The sequence below is a fragment of the Ammodytes marinus genome, assembly GCF_949987685.1.
Source record: "Ammodytes marinus genome assembly, chromosome: 15".
Classification (NCBI taxonomy): Eukaryota; Metazoa; Chordata; class Actinopteri; order Uranoscopiformes; family Ammodytidae; genus Ammodytes; species Ammodytes marinus.
Window position 1 is genome coordinate 5,322,770 of NC_137219.1, and position 17,514 is coordinate 5,340,283.

The window sequence follows — 17,514 nt, forward strand, 5'->3', positions numbered from 1 at the left end:
AACAGGGTGGTCCAGAGTTTAAGAAAGTGTCCTGAATCCGTAGTGTCACAAGTTTAATCCCAACATAAAATAATGCACCTGTTAAAATATCCAAATTCTGAGCAAAGTAAGACTATTTTGGCTGCTCTACTCCAGTGAAATAATAATAGTTCACTAAAATGTATAATAATAGAAAAACTTGTATAAAAAGGTGAAAGGATATTCAAACAAAAATGGGAATAGTACTTTGGAGGCTAAAATGGGAAACGAATCCAACCCGTCAAGGAGTAGCCAGACAGTTTAATGTGATTTTCAACCTTGGCATTGAAGCATGGTAGAAAATCTCTCGTCAGACAGCTCTGACAAGTCAAACTAAATCAAGATTTGCCTCTTTATGAGAAAGTGCAGACATGGAGGAAAACATAGCACATCATTTAATTTCTAACCTGCGTGTCCTCTTCATGGCTTCTGTGAAAAACAGGGATAATTCAGTAGTCGGAAAAAGCATGTATTGGCATTGTATGTTTTTCCTCCTTAGCATGAAAGTAACATGTCATTTCTTCTTATTTATTCAACTATACAGACCATAGCCAACCACCATTTAACTTCCTGGTTAAGTATATGAAAAGACAAAAGCAGTTATTCCACGGCAGAGGTGATTAAGGCGAATGCCAGTGAATAGGGTCAATACTTTAACTTATAGATATTATCAATAAACTTTACCAGTTGATTTTCATCTCCATTAAAACTACAGTTTTTTTTGTACATGTACATGAGTTAAAATCCTTATTTTATTTCTACAACATATTAGTCTCAAAAGTTTTTACAGAACAGATTGAGGATACACGTCTCAAATATGTATTTCCGGCATGTTTCTAAGAACTAAAAGTATCATGATTCAGACAATTAACAACATATGAATACATCTTTCTCTAATAACCATCAGTGCTAAGCTTGATTATGGAAAGTTAAGTTGATGTAAATGCTTCAGAAGTAGCGATTTGTCATTCAGAGTATTGAAAAAAACAAACATTTTGAGATAATGGCTGTTAATGGTTGAATAGGATAAATCTTCAGACAAGGTTTAGAAAAATAATCACCTAAATGTACATTTAAACATAAATACATTTTATTTATACTTGTATGAAAGAAAAAAATGTTACGGACACAAAATAGCCAAAAATGTTTTGCAAAACAATGTTTTTGCCTGCAGTGTCTCACCTTAAAAACAGTGGAGTGAGCCAAAGTGCTGTGGGTGGAAAGCAGTTTGTCTTTGTGATGAGCTGTTAAATCCTTAAATCAGTATCCAAGGCCAGCTATTCTTAAAAAAAGGGAAACAACTAGTGATTTAGGTTTCCCTAGCCACTCTTCCAGGTTAAGAGCCATAGAGTCTGGTCTCTGCCCACAGACTGACCTGTCCTCCCCATCATCCCTGACTCACAACTTTAATGGATGCAGCCACTCTGCCTCCACTGTCATAATAAAGCATTAAATCCAAGATTTTGAGACAGCATTGTCCGGTAAGTGGAAATAAACACTCCTAGTCTCCCACATGTAGTCATTGCTTAGTCATATTGTCTGTCCCACACACAGACTCGTCTCCCGTAAAGGTGAAACCAGACACTCCGTAAGATCAGGAAAAGTTTCTCAGTTGTTGTTTTAAACTTTAGTTAAAGTTAGAAATGATCATTGAGAATTTAGACTCATTGTCCAGCCTAAAAGGTGTAGAATTTATCAAAACAAGTTATTAAGATTTAATGCAACATGCTTCAAGCAAAACTCACTGATTATCTTGTTATATCTCCAAAGTGAACACGGTTTTATATGGAGCTTTGTGCTGGACTATTTCCTAAAGGGAAATACACAAGTTGTTGTTTTTACACTGGATATAAAGTGTTAATTAGGGAGCTTTAGCAAGTTTTGCTAGACGGATGTTGTAAAATATGAACTGAGGTTTCCGCCTGTTTCCACTATTTGTGCTAAGCTAACAGGTTACAACAGTGGTATTGATCTTCTCACCTAACTGTCATTAGTAGAGTGGATAAGCATACAGTATGTTGGACTATTCCTTCTATGTATGAAGGCCAGTAAATGATAAAATCCTTTTTTTAATGCATCATTTCCATAGCCCTAAATTGCTTGCACGTAACCGCACTTGCCAAAAATCTGTTTCAGATTAAAAATGCGAAAACAACTAAATCAAGGTAGAAATAAAAAACATAGGCGCCTAAAGAGAATATCAAAGTATAGACAGTAAATGAAACCCCCTCTAATCTAATCTGTTGATTCAACTCAGTCGCTGCACTGCCTCCCAGCCACTTCTCAGGTCTGATCCAATCACACAACAGTTTCAACGGTAACCACAGTTTCACACGAGTTCCCTAACTTCAATAAACATGCACATTGTTCACATTTGACTACTGCTTGAATAAAGTTCACTCACACCAGCAGTGCATGACAAAAACAACTTTCTTAACCAGCAGGGACAACTTAATGAGTGCGGCTTGCCATTTAGTACCACACACAAAGGTTTAGCAGGCAATCAGCAAAGCATTTGACAACATTCTTCAATTTTCTGTGGTTTTCCACTTAACCAAATGTTATCTCAGTTGTCCTGATGTGGTAAACCCCACCTATCTGGGGACTGAAGGAGGTTAAAACAAACGCTTAAGAGTTACATTGAGTTACTGTCTGGGCTACTGTCTGTTTGACAGCAATCAGCTGCTACAGTATTAGCCAGAATGACAGGGGCCTGGCATTATCTCCTGAGGGAAAACAGCTCCTCCTGTTAGGTCAATAACGGCTGGGGTTGAGAGCCAACTGACGTCCCATAATCAAAACCAAACAAACACATCTAAATTAAGCTGACTTACATGCAACAGGAGCTATTGCTGGATCTGCTGAGGAGCCCGCACTGCTCAAAATAACGTTAATTACCTAAAACTCACTCACACTTGCCTTCTAATGTAACCCTATCTAAGCATATGAAAGATTAACAGAGAGAGCAAAGAATCAAATAGCAATTTAGAATTTAACGCACCCTTGAGGGAATAATCTAATTTTACAACCGTTTAGAGGCCCTTTCTTTAATTTCCAAGCAGGAGAACATCAAGAAAAATATTTTTTATCTTTAATGGACAGAGATACAGCTGAGGTATAAATCCCTCTAACTTATCAGGACAGATATTATCCTCTGTCTGACAACCCGCCAAAGACACAAAGTCAAAGATGAGCCTAAGGTAAAACGCTAGGGGAGTTACACCATGGTTTGTTACTGATATCTTGACCGGGAAACAACGCTCGCTGGGATCTCACATTTAACAGGCCAAATTCCCCCTCCACATACAAACACACACACACACACACACACACACACACACACACACACACACACACACACGCACACACACACACACACACACACCTTAGCCAGAAGCACACAGAGCCCTGAGTTCTCTCCACCACTCATAAAATACGTGAAATGCAAGTATGCAACCCCCATTGTGCAACCATTACAGCATTAGCAAAATGGTCTTTTTTAACCGTCACTGGCAGGGAATCTGTTCCAACCCGAGCCACAGCAATGGAACAAGAAGAAAGAATATGACTAGAAAACAATCATTTTTATATATGCACGCTAAGGGGCCGTCAGGGGAAAATATCAAATGAAACAAAGGTAGTAAATACACAAATCAGTAGATTACGCTACAGTATGCAATTAAGTCAAACTTCCTAACTGGCTTAATGTGCATATGGTAAACCTCAGACAGATTTTCAAACAATAAGACAATGAAAACAGAATCCCATTTTCACTTTTATTACCCCTGCTTCTGTAGGGAACAGGCTTGCTTAAATTTTATTAACAACATGTTGACTGATTTATATCCCAGATACTCCATGGCTGTGGTGACAGGAATAAGAGGCGTTTGCCAAAGCAAAGACAACACAACACTCGCATCAAATTTCTTCAGCATATTTCTACAAACGATCACGTCTAAAACACTGTACGTGTCTTGAAAATGTACTTGCAAATGTAGTCTTGCACTTTTATTTGTAGGGACCAATGCTGAATGTTTTAACAATTTCAAATTGAATCATGATTTGAAACAATGTGATTCATGGCAAATGTTAAAGGCTCTGATCTACATAATGAAACGCTGCCTCCGACCCAAAGTGACCTTAAACCATTATGCTACGGTTTCACAAATGTACTGTATGCCATGCCCCTAAACCCTGGGTCATGCTCACATATCAGAGGTGGCTTAAAGCAACCGGTACCATTGGTGGTGCGGAAAAATGTCCTAAAGCAACGCTGGACAGTTTAGGTATTTGGGGTTAGAGACGACAGATGATCAACTAGGCTAAAGAAGGTATTGTGTATAAGGCATGTGGTGTAATGTCGAGTCAACACTACAAACATATATCAGCACTGTTAAGAGCAACACTGGCAGCTTAATGACGAGTGGACCGTGAAAAACTCCAGTGAAAATTGTGATGTTGTAGCCCAGTCTGCTAAACAAAATACTATTTCAATGGTTTGACTGTTACTCTATATGAAAATGGCTCACAGAGGCACAATGAGGTAACTAACTCCATAACACACTAAAGACAGAAGCTAAGTGGATAAAATGTCAGCTGTGCCATTAGTGTTACTACAATACAGTACTGTTCATGAGCTGCAAAGGGCGATATGGTTTCAAACCTGCTGCAAGGGCTTCCAGTAAGCTACATGATGTACTTGAGGCTGTTGCGTTTGGAAGTCACCGGCTATATTGCTGTCACTGTTAAAACTCAAAATTATAGCATATCATTCCACACAAATTAGTCACTTAATACTCCTGCTTAGTTTTAAAATCTTACTGCCAGAGCTCTGAGTTTTCATCTCCAAATAACCGTAACTGAAACATCTTAATTACCTAATAACACAAGAAAATTGGCAGTGCATACATTTTAAAAGAAATTTCCGAATGTTTTGGCATCATTTTACAGATCAGTTTTCACTGGCTTCACCGTAAAATTTCCTTTTTAATTAGAGATGATTTATTCTGGAGAGTTATCTATCCCGTCACAGAGGTGATATGGCTGTGATGTGGCTGTTAAAAACTGTCCTAAGTAGTTAACTTTAATGTTTGCAGACTTTAAAGAAACGTGTTTTTATTCATACCCTGGAAAAATGCTGTGGGTAATTTGCCATTTTGTTGATTTAAAACTTGAGGCGGAACAATACAAATACGGGCTCCGATGTTTGTTATTATTAGAGGCAATTTTGCCTGTTTTCTCCAGATTTTTCTCATGATTTAAACTCCATTCAGAAGCCCACTACAATGACGACCCTCTCCACTTTATTCTGACTAAAGTTGACTGACGCTATAAGTCTGACTTGATATCACAAGTGATGTTTAAATCAGATCCGGTGAAGTGGAAAAAAATGTCTGTTCAATTTAACTCAACAAGAACATGCACCTTGACATGAATGACATCACTGCTTCCAAGAAAAAAGGCTTTTGTGTGCACAGATGGAGATTCATTACAAGCCGGACTACATCAACGAGTGTGTGTGTGAGACGGAGAGACAGAGACTGTGTGTGTGTGCCAACTCCTCACTAACGTGTGATGGGCTCATTATCCCCTTTGGGCACAACAACAACAAACATGGCAACAGCACCAACTCATACATAAATACATACATATGATATAGGGCCATCTAATGCATCCTGGTGTCAATATTCACAAGGTTTTTCTTTTGGCAAAACTTCACTGGCAAATAATTGGATTAGTCAAATTAAATAGAGAAAAGGGAGAATAAAAGTGATCCGACCACCGAGGTAACAAGCCAATGAAAGTTGACCACCAAAGTCTGGGCTAATTGTGTTCTGTTCTGTGCTTTTAACGGGCCGCGGTAATCACTTTTGTCCGATAATTAGCATTTATTTTTCAGGAAATCTATAAAGCGAATGCCATCCCTCATCCTGTTTCCATTAACACAATTTACTGAACTGTGTTATAAAAAAGGGGGGGCGAGAAAATAAAAAGGAATGTATGAAAAGCTGTGCCCTTTTTCTCCTCCCCCTTATTCCTTTTAAATGTCTAATTGGGTTTTGTCTTAAAAAAGAAACCTGTAATTTAACATTTTCAAAGTAACCCTTTAAAACCCTTAAAACACAGTTTGAGCATGTTGTGAAATGGCAAGCGCTCAAGGAGCCGAGCAACTTTCACACAGGTGGTGCAAAGTGTGTGCCGCTCGCAGCAGGAGGCCGGGATTGAACTTAAAACATTAAAGTGTGTTCCCTTACTCCACCATTTCTTTTGATTTGACCCCTTTGTGTAATTACTGTCATGTTACGGTAGGTAACGATTTGGCGAAGTAGATTTTAAAGTTGACTTGTTGGGAAAGTGCAGAGCAGTAAAATCAAGAAGGACATAGTCTTGGAACACAATCGTTCAAAGCAATGACCTTTCTTTCATCTCTCCAACTGTGCTGAAAGAAATGCTGAAAGGACTGCAAAGAACTGAGCTTCCACTTCAAAAACTAAGGTTTCTGCCAGTCTTTCTGTTAAGTAATAATCAGTGTTGTTGTTAACTTTGCGGACACGTTTAAAGGTGCACTATGCAGTTTATGGGGATGGGGATTTGTTTACATTTGCAGAGCCTGCAGTCGGTTTATAAAACATATTAACTCTACATGTAATTCTTAGTTTTGCATAATTCTTTCATCATAAATCTAAACAAACTCACAACCAACTCCTTAGGGAAAAGTCTGGCACTTGAGCTGTTCACTAGCTAGTTGCTAACTGAGTCAGTCTGCTGTAGGTAGCATCCACCCGCTGCATCTGGAAACAATGCTAACGAAGCTGTGAAACTGAAGCAAAACAGTAAAGTCACTGAAACACTGCATAAAGCTGATGGGAACTGCAGAGCGCTTTATTGGGTGTATCACTAGGAGCAACTCATTTCACATTAAACATAGTAATTTAATTCATTTTTAATTTAAAAAATAATAACATTGGCAGCTTTAATGCACTGTTATGGTCATAAACTCCAATAGATTTAATACAGTTCATAAGGAGCCGATGAAAATCAACTTCACAAAAAGCAGATTTTCTCCTAGACGATGGTCAGGACTAGGAGATTAAAAACTAATGAGAATGAGAGGGATGACTTCCTTATGTTTCTTTTGAAGTGGTGTAAAGAAAATCAAAATGAAAGTGTGAGCAAAGGGGGAGAGGGAGGTGTTCCCCCTTTTCGGAAATGGCCCTAAATCTGATTAGCAGCATTCCTTGTTTGTCACTAATGCTACATCCTGGCTACAGAACAGTCAGTCGTCTCCACTGTTCCCAGGAAGTCTGCCTGTCTGTGTGTGTGTGTGTCCGTCTCACAGTACAATAGATTCCACGCCATCATGGCATATTGAAGCTCTGGCCCACACACTGGCTCATATCAAAGGCAGCGGTTAAATATGCGGCCAGAGCAGAGGCTAATCTGCTGAGCTAGTTTGATAGGGAAGAGGAAGTGTTTTCTGCGGTTCTGATGATCTGAAGGATTTACAGAGAGCCGTAACTCTTTAAGCAGACAGTATTCTTCCCTCCACCACTGGTGCATGTCACTAGCACGCTGAGTTTAAATAAAGCAACCTCCCTTCAGGGACTAGGAAATTACTCGAATGCAAAACGCACCCCGTAAACCACAAGTTATCAGGAGGCTATGCAGAGGAAAAGAGAGGTTGAGTGGAGGAGCAGTGATCCGTGCTCGGAGCTCACTAGACCTGGACTCTGACTGCATTTCATTACACTGATTAGAAAGCCCCGAAATTGAGCATGAAATGCGTTTGCTGATTACACAGTTATCAGAGGGAATCGACATATGCAAGCAATTTGATTGGTTGCGGGTGGAGTCTACCTTAAAGCCATCTGTCGGTGTACTGTGAAATATAACTAGAGCCTAGGTGTCTAGTCATGTTGGGCCTTGGATTGTGAACCTGAAGTTTTCAGAACCAAAGTGGTGGCCTGTCCGACATTTCCATCTTCAGTAGGTCTCTCTCGACACAGAATGGCAGTGTTGATCGGTCCAATACAATCCAACACAGAGTATTCCTATCTTAATCAGAGGACATATTACGGATGCTTCCATGCACCTCTGCATAACATTTCCTCTAGCTGAACACACTGAAAGATACTGAGCCTACATCACTGATACCTAGAAGATCCAACATATTAATTAGATGTTCTCCAGTACCTGACCTGTCCTGTGGCACTGGAATTTTTTTTAACTTAAAACATTAAAATCGCACACATGGTCAGAAAAAATTGCCTCCATCTTCTCCAACACAACCCTGAAGCTGTATGCCAACATAAGAAACATCTCAACCATCATGAATTGTCTCAATATCCTCTAGAACCACCATTACTTCATTATTGTCATGTACATATGCCATAATGTGTAATATTGTATAACGTAGCAGGCTTGTTGTGGAGCACGTTCATGATCCCCAGAAAAAGAATCCTTTTGAGTTTATCATTTCCATCATCTGTTCAATAGCAATATTCTAAGCAAGAAAACTATGCATATACATTTTGTATCAGTATTCAAATTCACACTCCACTGCACAACAAAAGAACACAAACCACCAATGACTGTTTTTCGGGTTGTTTTCTTTAAGTTGCTAATCAGAAACTGCTGCTGAACTAAAAGTCGGGAACATAGTTAATCTGAAAGGTTTGTATTTCATGACTTCCCTTCAGAGAAGATGGTGATGCCAAACTATGACCTTATCACTTTGCCAAGAATGTTTTTCCCCATAAAGACTAAATGGAGAAATGTGCAATGCACCACTGCACATCTGCATGATCACGGTCAACAGCTCTTCTTATATGCATCCCGGTGGCAGGAACTCCTGACCCTGTCATTCGATATGCAATATATCTCTCAAATTACTATGAAGTAGTATTTACCAATATAGGTAACAGTTATCCTAAGAATATGTATCCTTACACTTAATTGCACACCCATGTTCAACCTAAACACATTATAACGGTTTATATCTATCCATCTTAACCATATCTTATTTTCATCAAAACCCTTTAGCAATGGCTCTTTTAGAAATGCATTTGATTTAATCTTCCTTAACAGAACTTTTTATTACATCAACAGGTTAAAGTAAGTCATTACATCTCTTACTATTCAAATCCTATTGTCCATATAACTCATGTGCATGCATACTAAATCAGCAATTCTCTGCTTTCACTTACAGAAAGTCGATTTTTGCCAACACATTATTCACAGCTTCTTTTGGAAAGGCTTTCATAACGGACTCCACATGCAATCTTGTAAAGGTAAATCAGAAGAACATCTCTTTTTAAGTTTGCTTTGAATAAACTTTCTCTAATATCGTGATCTGTAGGAAAGTGTTGGCCTTTTGGTTGTGGGCCTTTTCACACTCTGAATATTCTCACCCCTTACATTATCTAAATTGTTATGGAGAGCTTTTCATTTGAACAGCTGTCCCACCAAAGTACTGACAAACACATTCCCAGCACATTGCAGGAATGGTTAGGATTCCGTCCATTTGTTGCATTTCTTTATTTATTGTTTTATGAGATGCTTTTGATTAAAAGTATCAACATTGAACAATTTCATGTAAATGTTAAATCTCCAGACTTTTATATCCAGTGTCCAGTAGGCAAATACTTAAAACAACAACCCTTAACTTTACCCCAAATGCCCTTTGGTATAGCATTGGTTAACTTGTTGCTTTTCCTCTTTTTATTTAAGTGATTGAGAAAAGATAACTGATATGAGTATCTAAAAAATGTATTTAATTCAGCAGAGAGCAAAATAGTAAAACAATTAAATCACTGAACGTTGACACCAAACCCTAATAAGTATGGATCATTATAGCAATTTTTGTGGTGAATTTGACCTTTGAAATATCAGAATTCCTTTTAATGTGTGTTTTTATATTAGTTTTCCCTCTCGCTTAAAAAAGTATTCCAATTCCTGACCTCAGCTGACCATAGGACAACCACACTCAGGCACCTGCACCCAAATGTTGCATGCATTCATCAACACGTGAACACCACTCACACCTGCAATGTGGCTGTGATCCACCAAACACCAATAAAAAGTCATGGCAGCCTGCTGGCTGTTTTGGATTGTTTTTCAATGAGTAAATGCGTCCTCACTGATGCTGTCACCAAAGTATGTACTGTACGTCAACTGCTGACCACATCCCCGCATGGCACTAACAGGTTGATTTGATAATGGGGGGGTTTTGGATAGATGCGTAAGACTGGATGGCATCCTCATTTGTTAGCCCTAATTTCCGAACAAATGCCCCCTGGGAAACAGATTTCTTAGTCACTGCCCAACACCTGCCTCATTAGACAGATCATTCCTGGTATAAGGAGCAAAATATATTGTTGCGGTCATTACGATCTGCAGCTACACGTGAACTTTAATCCTTGTAGACTATATAAAATGCATAATTTCACATAGACGCATGATTTTTCAGTGAGATCATGCAGGTGCTCCTTCTGCCAATCGTTACTGCCTTTAATTAAAGCCTCTTACTGTCTAGACCCTGTGACAGGACTGTGTGGGCTTGGCCTTTTCCAACGGTTTCCATGGCAACAGTCATTGTTTGTATAGAACATTCGGGCATTGAACTGCCGTAATCGTTTCATAAGAACCAGAGCAAAGCCCGCCTCATCTAAGCAGAATTTCTGTAGAGTTTATCCAAATTAAATAATTTTATTTGGATTGATAAATATGCCTAACTCTTTTCAGATGCTTACATGAAACTAACTCACCACATGACATACTTAGAAGGATTTTGACGATTTGGGTTTACAGGGGCTTTAAATTAAATAATTAAGACTGTGATTTTGCCTTGGAAGTTACTGCAGAGACTCTGTTGCTCTATCATCATAGGAAAATGAGTGATCACCATCCTTAATCATGATAACACTACATTATCTCTTGCCGATACAAAAGCTAGAACGATTGGAGAGAGTGTGAAAGGCAGACTTATCTGAAATGCACAAATGGCAACAATCACAGTGCTAAACTTTTAAACCGTCCAAGCTTTGTTAGTGTCACAATCACTTGTATTCCCCCAATTGTGGGAAATGTTGGACTTGTGCACTTATTGCATCATGGAGCCTCCGGGGAAAACGAGAAAGGAGCGGTTGCTATGCAGTCAAGTTAGCTCAGGCTTTTGCCCCTGATATCAACGTGGAAAGTGGGGGTGTGAATTCTGGTATTACAGCAGCGGTGAGCAATGTTAAAAGTATCTACTGTGGTGTGAGTGAGTGGGGGTTTGGGCAGCAGGCCCGAGTGTGACGATTCCCTATTCGATGCCCAAACCCAGGCCAGGGGGAGGATGAGGTGGTTATTTTTTATGGGGATAAAGTTGATGAAGATGCTACAATCGTTCATTGAACCTTGGAGCAAAATTCTCAGTTTTATTTCCTAGCCTGCTGAAAACCAACAAAAGAAATGTCAACTTTTAGAGGGCCCAAAAGTTGTTTTTGAATAAATCACCACTGGATGTTGGAGTTAATCCATTGTGGTTTTTAAAGGGTTTCCTAAGGCAGAGGGTGATAGAGTTTCTCGGGCTGAAGAGGAGCACGAAATGCTCTAATAACTAAAGCTTAAACGGGAAGAAAGAGGAACAGCAGTTTGGAAAATTTCACCACAGCACACAGCTCAGATAGACTGTCCGTCAAGGTCCAATAAAATAAACTTCCTTCTGATTTTCCTAATTTTTCCGAGCACTTGTTTTACCCTGTGTGGTTGACCACAGATCGACCACAATTTAAATACAACAAACACCAAACTCACTTGTTTGACAGTAAAACCAGAACACTCCACTTGATTATTTTTTGTATTACTTGGCCAGTAGGGGAACGGTTCTAAAGTAACATAGAAGTAATTACGCAGAGTGTAAAGTCACTGTGACATTTTAAGAGCAGTCTTGCCCACAGTGTCTTGTGTATGGAGAGAGAGAGAGGGGGGGGGGGGGTAAAGATGTTGTGAAATAGCTCCAATATGTGAGGGAGTATTAACATTTTCCCTCCCTCCACCTCCTCGCGATCTGACCACAAATATTACACTGCATCTTTGAAACAATACAGTTCCCCATCATTGACTTAACTCGCCGCCTGGACAGTGCCAAGGGTGTATTGCGTGAAAAAGCTAGAAGTGGAAAAATAAAGCTGTGTGTGTGTGTGTGTGTGTGTGTGTGTGTGTGTGTGTGTGTGTGTGTGTGTGTGTGTGTGTGTGTGTGTGTGTGTGTGTGTGTGTGTGTGTGTGTGTGTGTGTGTGTGTGTGAGAGAGACACATGGACAATCAGAACTGTGACAAAAAAAAAGATTTGTCCTAGAAAAGTAGACAGGATAAGAGCAGCGTTGCTTTGGTGAAGGAAACAGGTTGAACAGAATACCATTCATTTAATTTCTACAGTAGGATAATAGGTTGTATTTTCCAATCAAAAAAGCTGTTTTTTGACAGGTTAAAGTGTTGCCCACCTGGGTTTAGACAAAGATCAGGGCTAGAGTTTTTATCGCTGGTGACAATTCATCAATATGAGCTGATGAAAATTTCTCAAAATTACAGCCAAAATGTTTTTTCTATAAAGACTTTTTATAGCAAAGGGAATTTTTTTACGAAAACAAATACAATGTGGGCCCTTTAAAGTTAGTTGGATACAGTTTGTGGGTTCAGGGAAACAACAACACAATGTTTCAAAGCATTTAAAACTGAACAAGCTGCATATTAAATATTACCATTCATTACTTATTGAAGCAGCAGGATTTATTTACTTCACGAGATAATCAGTAATATATGAGCAATGCGTTTCTATGATTCCTTTTATGTTTCACTCCCACATGTTATCTTTAAGTCCTTGAAGGAGAGTCTTTGAATTTGACATATTTGATAACCTTTTAAGACTCCTTCATGGGACTAGGACATACCCTACATTTTACACCTGGTCTAGACAAAAAGCTGTTCCGAATAGTCTCGCGTGAATTCCACAATACACTAAAGCACTCCATATCCAATATGCAATACTATTTATATCAAATCCACGCGTTTCTTTAGCCTACTTTTGTGGTTACTCGCAAAGGACTATTTCCTTTTTAACACCTGAGGATTGCCTGAAGAAGTCCAGGTAATTTTTTCAACAAAATCAACAAATCATGCCTTCCAAAAACCATGATGGATTGTATATTTTTGGTGGAAGTTGAAGCGTAAAAGATAAATTACGCATCACTGTGCTCGCAATGGATCCAAATATTATCGTGTATAAAAGGTGGAGAGTGTGAACCAGCAGACACACAGGTACGCACTGACTTACCCGTGAACCAGGCTTCTGTGCGGAGACTTGAGGCAGGTAACATAGCAACAGAGGAGCCAACAAGTGCGTAAAGGTGAACAGAAGAAATCTTGACAATAACATAATTGATGGTTGTTGAAGCAGCAGCAGAGCGAGGGAGCGGCAGGTATAGGCTCTGTGTCCGTCTGTCACACTGATGATCAAGTCAAGTCCCAATAGCGTGAGAAAGCGACAATAAAACGCTCCAAGAAAAAAAGCACTTAAAGTTATTTTCCTTTGTCTACTTGTCCAATAACTATTCACATAGTGCCACGCGATAGGTGATCAATCATGACTCGGCGGTGAACATGGAGATTTTGAATAGTTTTATCCACTGCGGGACGATCAGCTGTTCATCGCGGCTTCCACAGGTTGAGTCGCGTCTTGTATCCATTGCAACTTCATTTAAAAGCGAAGGAGGGCGAAGGATACATTAACCGACACACGGGCTATCCAATAGGAGCGAGGGATGGCGTTATAGGCCGCGCCCACTGAGATGATGAAGCTGAAGCTTCTTGAGGAGGAGAAAAGAATGCTGTGGTCCATCAGGGGACAGCTGCACAGACACTCAGTGTATTATCATCAGTTACAATGGCCGAGCATTCTGAAGTCAAATTTTAGGTTCTCTTTACCATTCAGAGACACATAATGCTCTATAGTAGGCTAGTATCCTGCCTCCGTGACATTTAGCCTGTGTACTTGGGTTACAATGGAAAACATCTATTGAGGAAAGTCAATAGCTGTCACCAGCACCGCAGGAGGTCGGCCTGTGTTTGTAGATTTGTGTGTGCGTGTGTGTGTGCGCGTGTGTGTGTGTCTGTGTGTGTGTGTGTGTGTGCGCGTGTGTGTGTGTGGATTCAGTGATTGGGCAAAAACAGCTGTGTGTGCTACTTAATCCCTAATTATTGTCAGAGTAAAATACAAAATGATGGGAAGAATGGCATAAGGGTGCATTCATTAAAAGTTCCTTTACAGGTTGCAGTTTACCCACTTGTTTAACGAATTGCAAGACATACTGTAGGTTAAATGAAGTTCTTGATTTGTTCGTTTATAAACAATAGTAATACATTCCTGCTTGATGGCTGCATAACACCATACATGAAAATGTATGCAGATAAAATATTTCTACGCTTTTTATTTTAATGTATTACTACAACACAAGGGTCCACTGTTATACATTGTATAAGAGAAAACTCTGGACTTTGACAAATTGTTACCATACAGTAACTATACAATCCTCTAAAAAAGTAAATTTATTAAAATAATCAGTTGTGGAATCTAGCTAAGTACATTCACAAATGTGTGTTACTTTCTACTTTATATTTGAGGGAAATACTTTAAGTAAGTTAATTTAACAGCTCTGGTTGCCAGATACATTACAGATTAAGATTTGACATGTGAAATGTATGATGACTTTACATAATATGATGCCGTTTTATAGATTAAATTCACGAACAGTATGCAAAACAGTACAATAGTAGACTGGTAATAATCATGAGTACATCATTATTAATAATCCACTTGTAGGCTGCAATATAATATAATAGTATTAAAACCTAACCCTAAAGGGGGCGTTTTTCTGCATTACTTTTGTAGTACTTCTCAATGCTTCGCCACTCATTATATTTCAATATTGTCCCACACTGTATTCGTCCTATAAACTCTCAACTTCTTGCTCCCACGTCCTTTTTGCACTCTGCGCTTTCTCTTTCTTCTTCTCTTCCCTTTCAAGTTAAATTGTGAATTGTGAGGCCCATTGAGAGAGACATAAAAAAGAAGGTGCAGAGACCAAAGAGGGCGAGCGAGTTGAGTGCAGGTGTCCGGCTTCAGTTCAGCAACCCCTCAATCTGCAGAAACTGGGCTTTTTAAGAGCTGAAAAGGGCCATCCGGTCACAGGGTAACCCCCCTCCAATCCCCTCCTCTCAGTCTTTGTCCCTATAGATATTTTTTAATTGTTGCCTATGACAGTTCAGCGGCTTTTTGAGTGGCTCAGCGAAGAGCCTTGTAATTAGAGCTATAGAGCTCCTGGAATTGGCACAATTAGGGTCAGCATTAATGATTTGTGTTTGAACCAGGCAGTTTCAGTTAGGGGTTATTTTCAGAAAGGATGAAGAGATTTCTGTGAAGAGGGTCAGTCCAGTTGCAAGAGAAGAAAAAGGAACTGGACATAAAGGGAGAGAAATATAGGCCTAAACGAACTTGAGAGAGTGACTTATCTGGATTCTTGTTTATTGGCCCACCATAGTGCCTCAGCAAAGCATCTGTGTAGTATCATTATCAGATCTGTGAGAGGTGGGATGCGCCCCGCTCTGGTGCTTTTCCTCAAACACACACACACGCACGCACGCAAACACACACACGCACACAGCTGTATAGTATACGGCTATACTTGTGAGGACTTTCATTGACATAATGTGTTCCCTATACCCTAACCCTAATCATCAAAAATAAATAACCCCAACCCTAACACTATCCCAAACCTAAACCTAATTCATACCTGAACCTTAAAACCTAGTGTTAACCCTCAAACCGGCCTTGTTCTGAGAAGCTAAAGACCAGGCCAAAATGTCCTCACTCCTAAGGTCTGAAACTTCAATTGGTTTTCACAAAAATAGTTGTTCAGACACACACACACACACACACACACACACACACATACACACACACACACACACACACACACACACACACACACACACACACACACACACACACACACACACACACACACACACACACACACACTGTGCCAGCCAGTCCACTCATGTCCTAGTGTGAGTGGAGAAATGCTGTGGGAGGTGAGGAAGAGGAGTGTCTCTTGGAATGTTAACGAGATCAGTTTATATCTGCTCTTCCCTCTCACTCCGACCCTCCACCTTTTAACAAAGAAGACCAGGTTTTCTGGGGTGCAAACTAAGCTGTTGTAGGGAAAGCACGGCCCGACACTTTAATTCTGTTGACATTTGGCCAAGCATGAAAGAAAAACCTCTGACAACAAAAACAATAAAGGAATGAATGGGCCATGTTGAAAAGAAATGTATTTCCCAATTACCGCAGCTTCCAAAGAAGACGCTCCCCCCGCCGGCTTTACACCAACTACATACGGCCGAAAATTAGCAGGTGTCTGTAGACAGAGAAACAGACGGGGCAGGACAGAGGCCACCCAGAGATCTGACGAGGGCAGGGAGGGGGGTAGCACAGATGTTCAGCTGTGATGTCACATATACCAAAAGTAGGCGCATAGAGTTCACATGTGACACGCTGAGCTTTGGGTTATAAGTAGTTATAAGTAGTTAGTTGTTCATTTTTCTTTTCAGTTTCTCAAAGTAAAATTCCAAATTAGACACATTATTTACCAAATAAAAGCTGACTTACATTTTTCCATTGTTTTCTCATTGTTGGTGCATTTTAAGATCTGAAATCAGTTGTAACCATGTAATAATTTTAAAATATTCTTTCCTGTGCTTTGTAAACAGGGGGAAACCAGGTCTTCAGGAAGGACTAAGCTTACAAATTTGAGGTATTTGCACCACCATTTTTTATTTGACTTTATTTCTATTTCCATGTGGAACGTAATACTTTGACTACTTTATACTTATCCTACATTACCTTATATTTCAGAGGCAAATGTCTTACTGACATATAATATAAAAAATAATTTAGTTTATTTGAAAGTTGTAGTTAATAGTTTTATTTCAGATGTATTAATCAATACATAATATACATTCAAAACCAATGATTATCTAATAAAATATGATAATTGTGAAATAATTGACATCTCTACACTATTGAAAGTTGTTAAAATAGTACACTTGACCTGCTACTCTACTTTAACTTTCTACTTTGTCCCCCATTACATTTCCAAATGAAATATAGGCCTAGTAGTTTTTCTGCTGTGATATTGAGCTGATGGCTTAATTTTCACAGGTTTTTGTATCTATTAGTATCAACGATCCAGTAATATATATATATATATTTTTTAAACACACTGGAAAAAAAGGAACACCTCTGCATGATGAGTACTTTTGAGTGAGGTACTTTAAAGTACATTTAGCTGATGTTGACTCCCAAGTTAAAACGCAGACCTTTAACTTTTACTAGTTTTATTTTAACAGTCTGATTATGTTTTTGATGCTCTGGAAACGAAAGTATTTATCAAACAT

At 39.2% G+C, this 17,514-nt stretch overlaps 1 protein-coding gene across 10 annotated transcripts in view; it reads right to left on the bottom strand.

Annotated features, from left to right (window-relative positions):
* smoc1 (SPARC related modular calcium binding 1) overlaps window positions 1-13,709 on the bottom strand; it is a 54,809-nt gene extending 41,100 nt beyond the window's left edge. For all 10 annotated transcript variants that reach the window (XM_080042316.1, XM_080042324.1, XM_080042323.1 and 7 more), the window contains exon 1: window positions 13,334-13,709. In XM_080042316.1, the coding sequence (XP_079898442.1) occupies window positions 13,334-13,435 (102 nt within the window). In that variant the 5' untranslated portion in view covers window positions 13,436-13,709. The remainder of the gene's footprint in view (window positions 1-13,333) is intronic.
* Window positions 13,710-17,514: the final 3,805 nt, after the last annotated feature.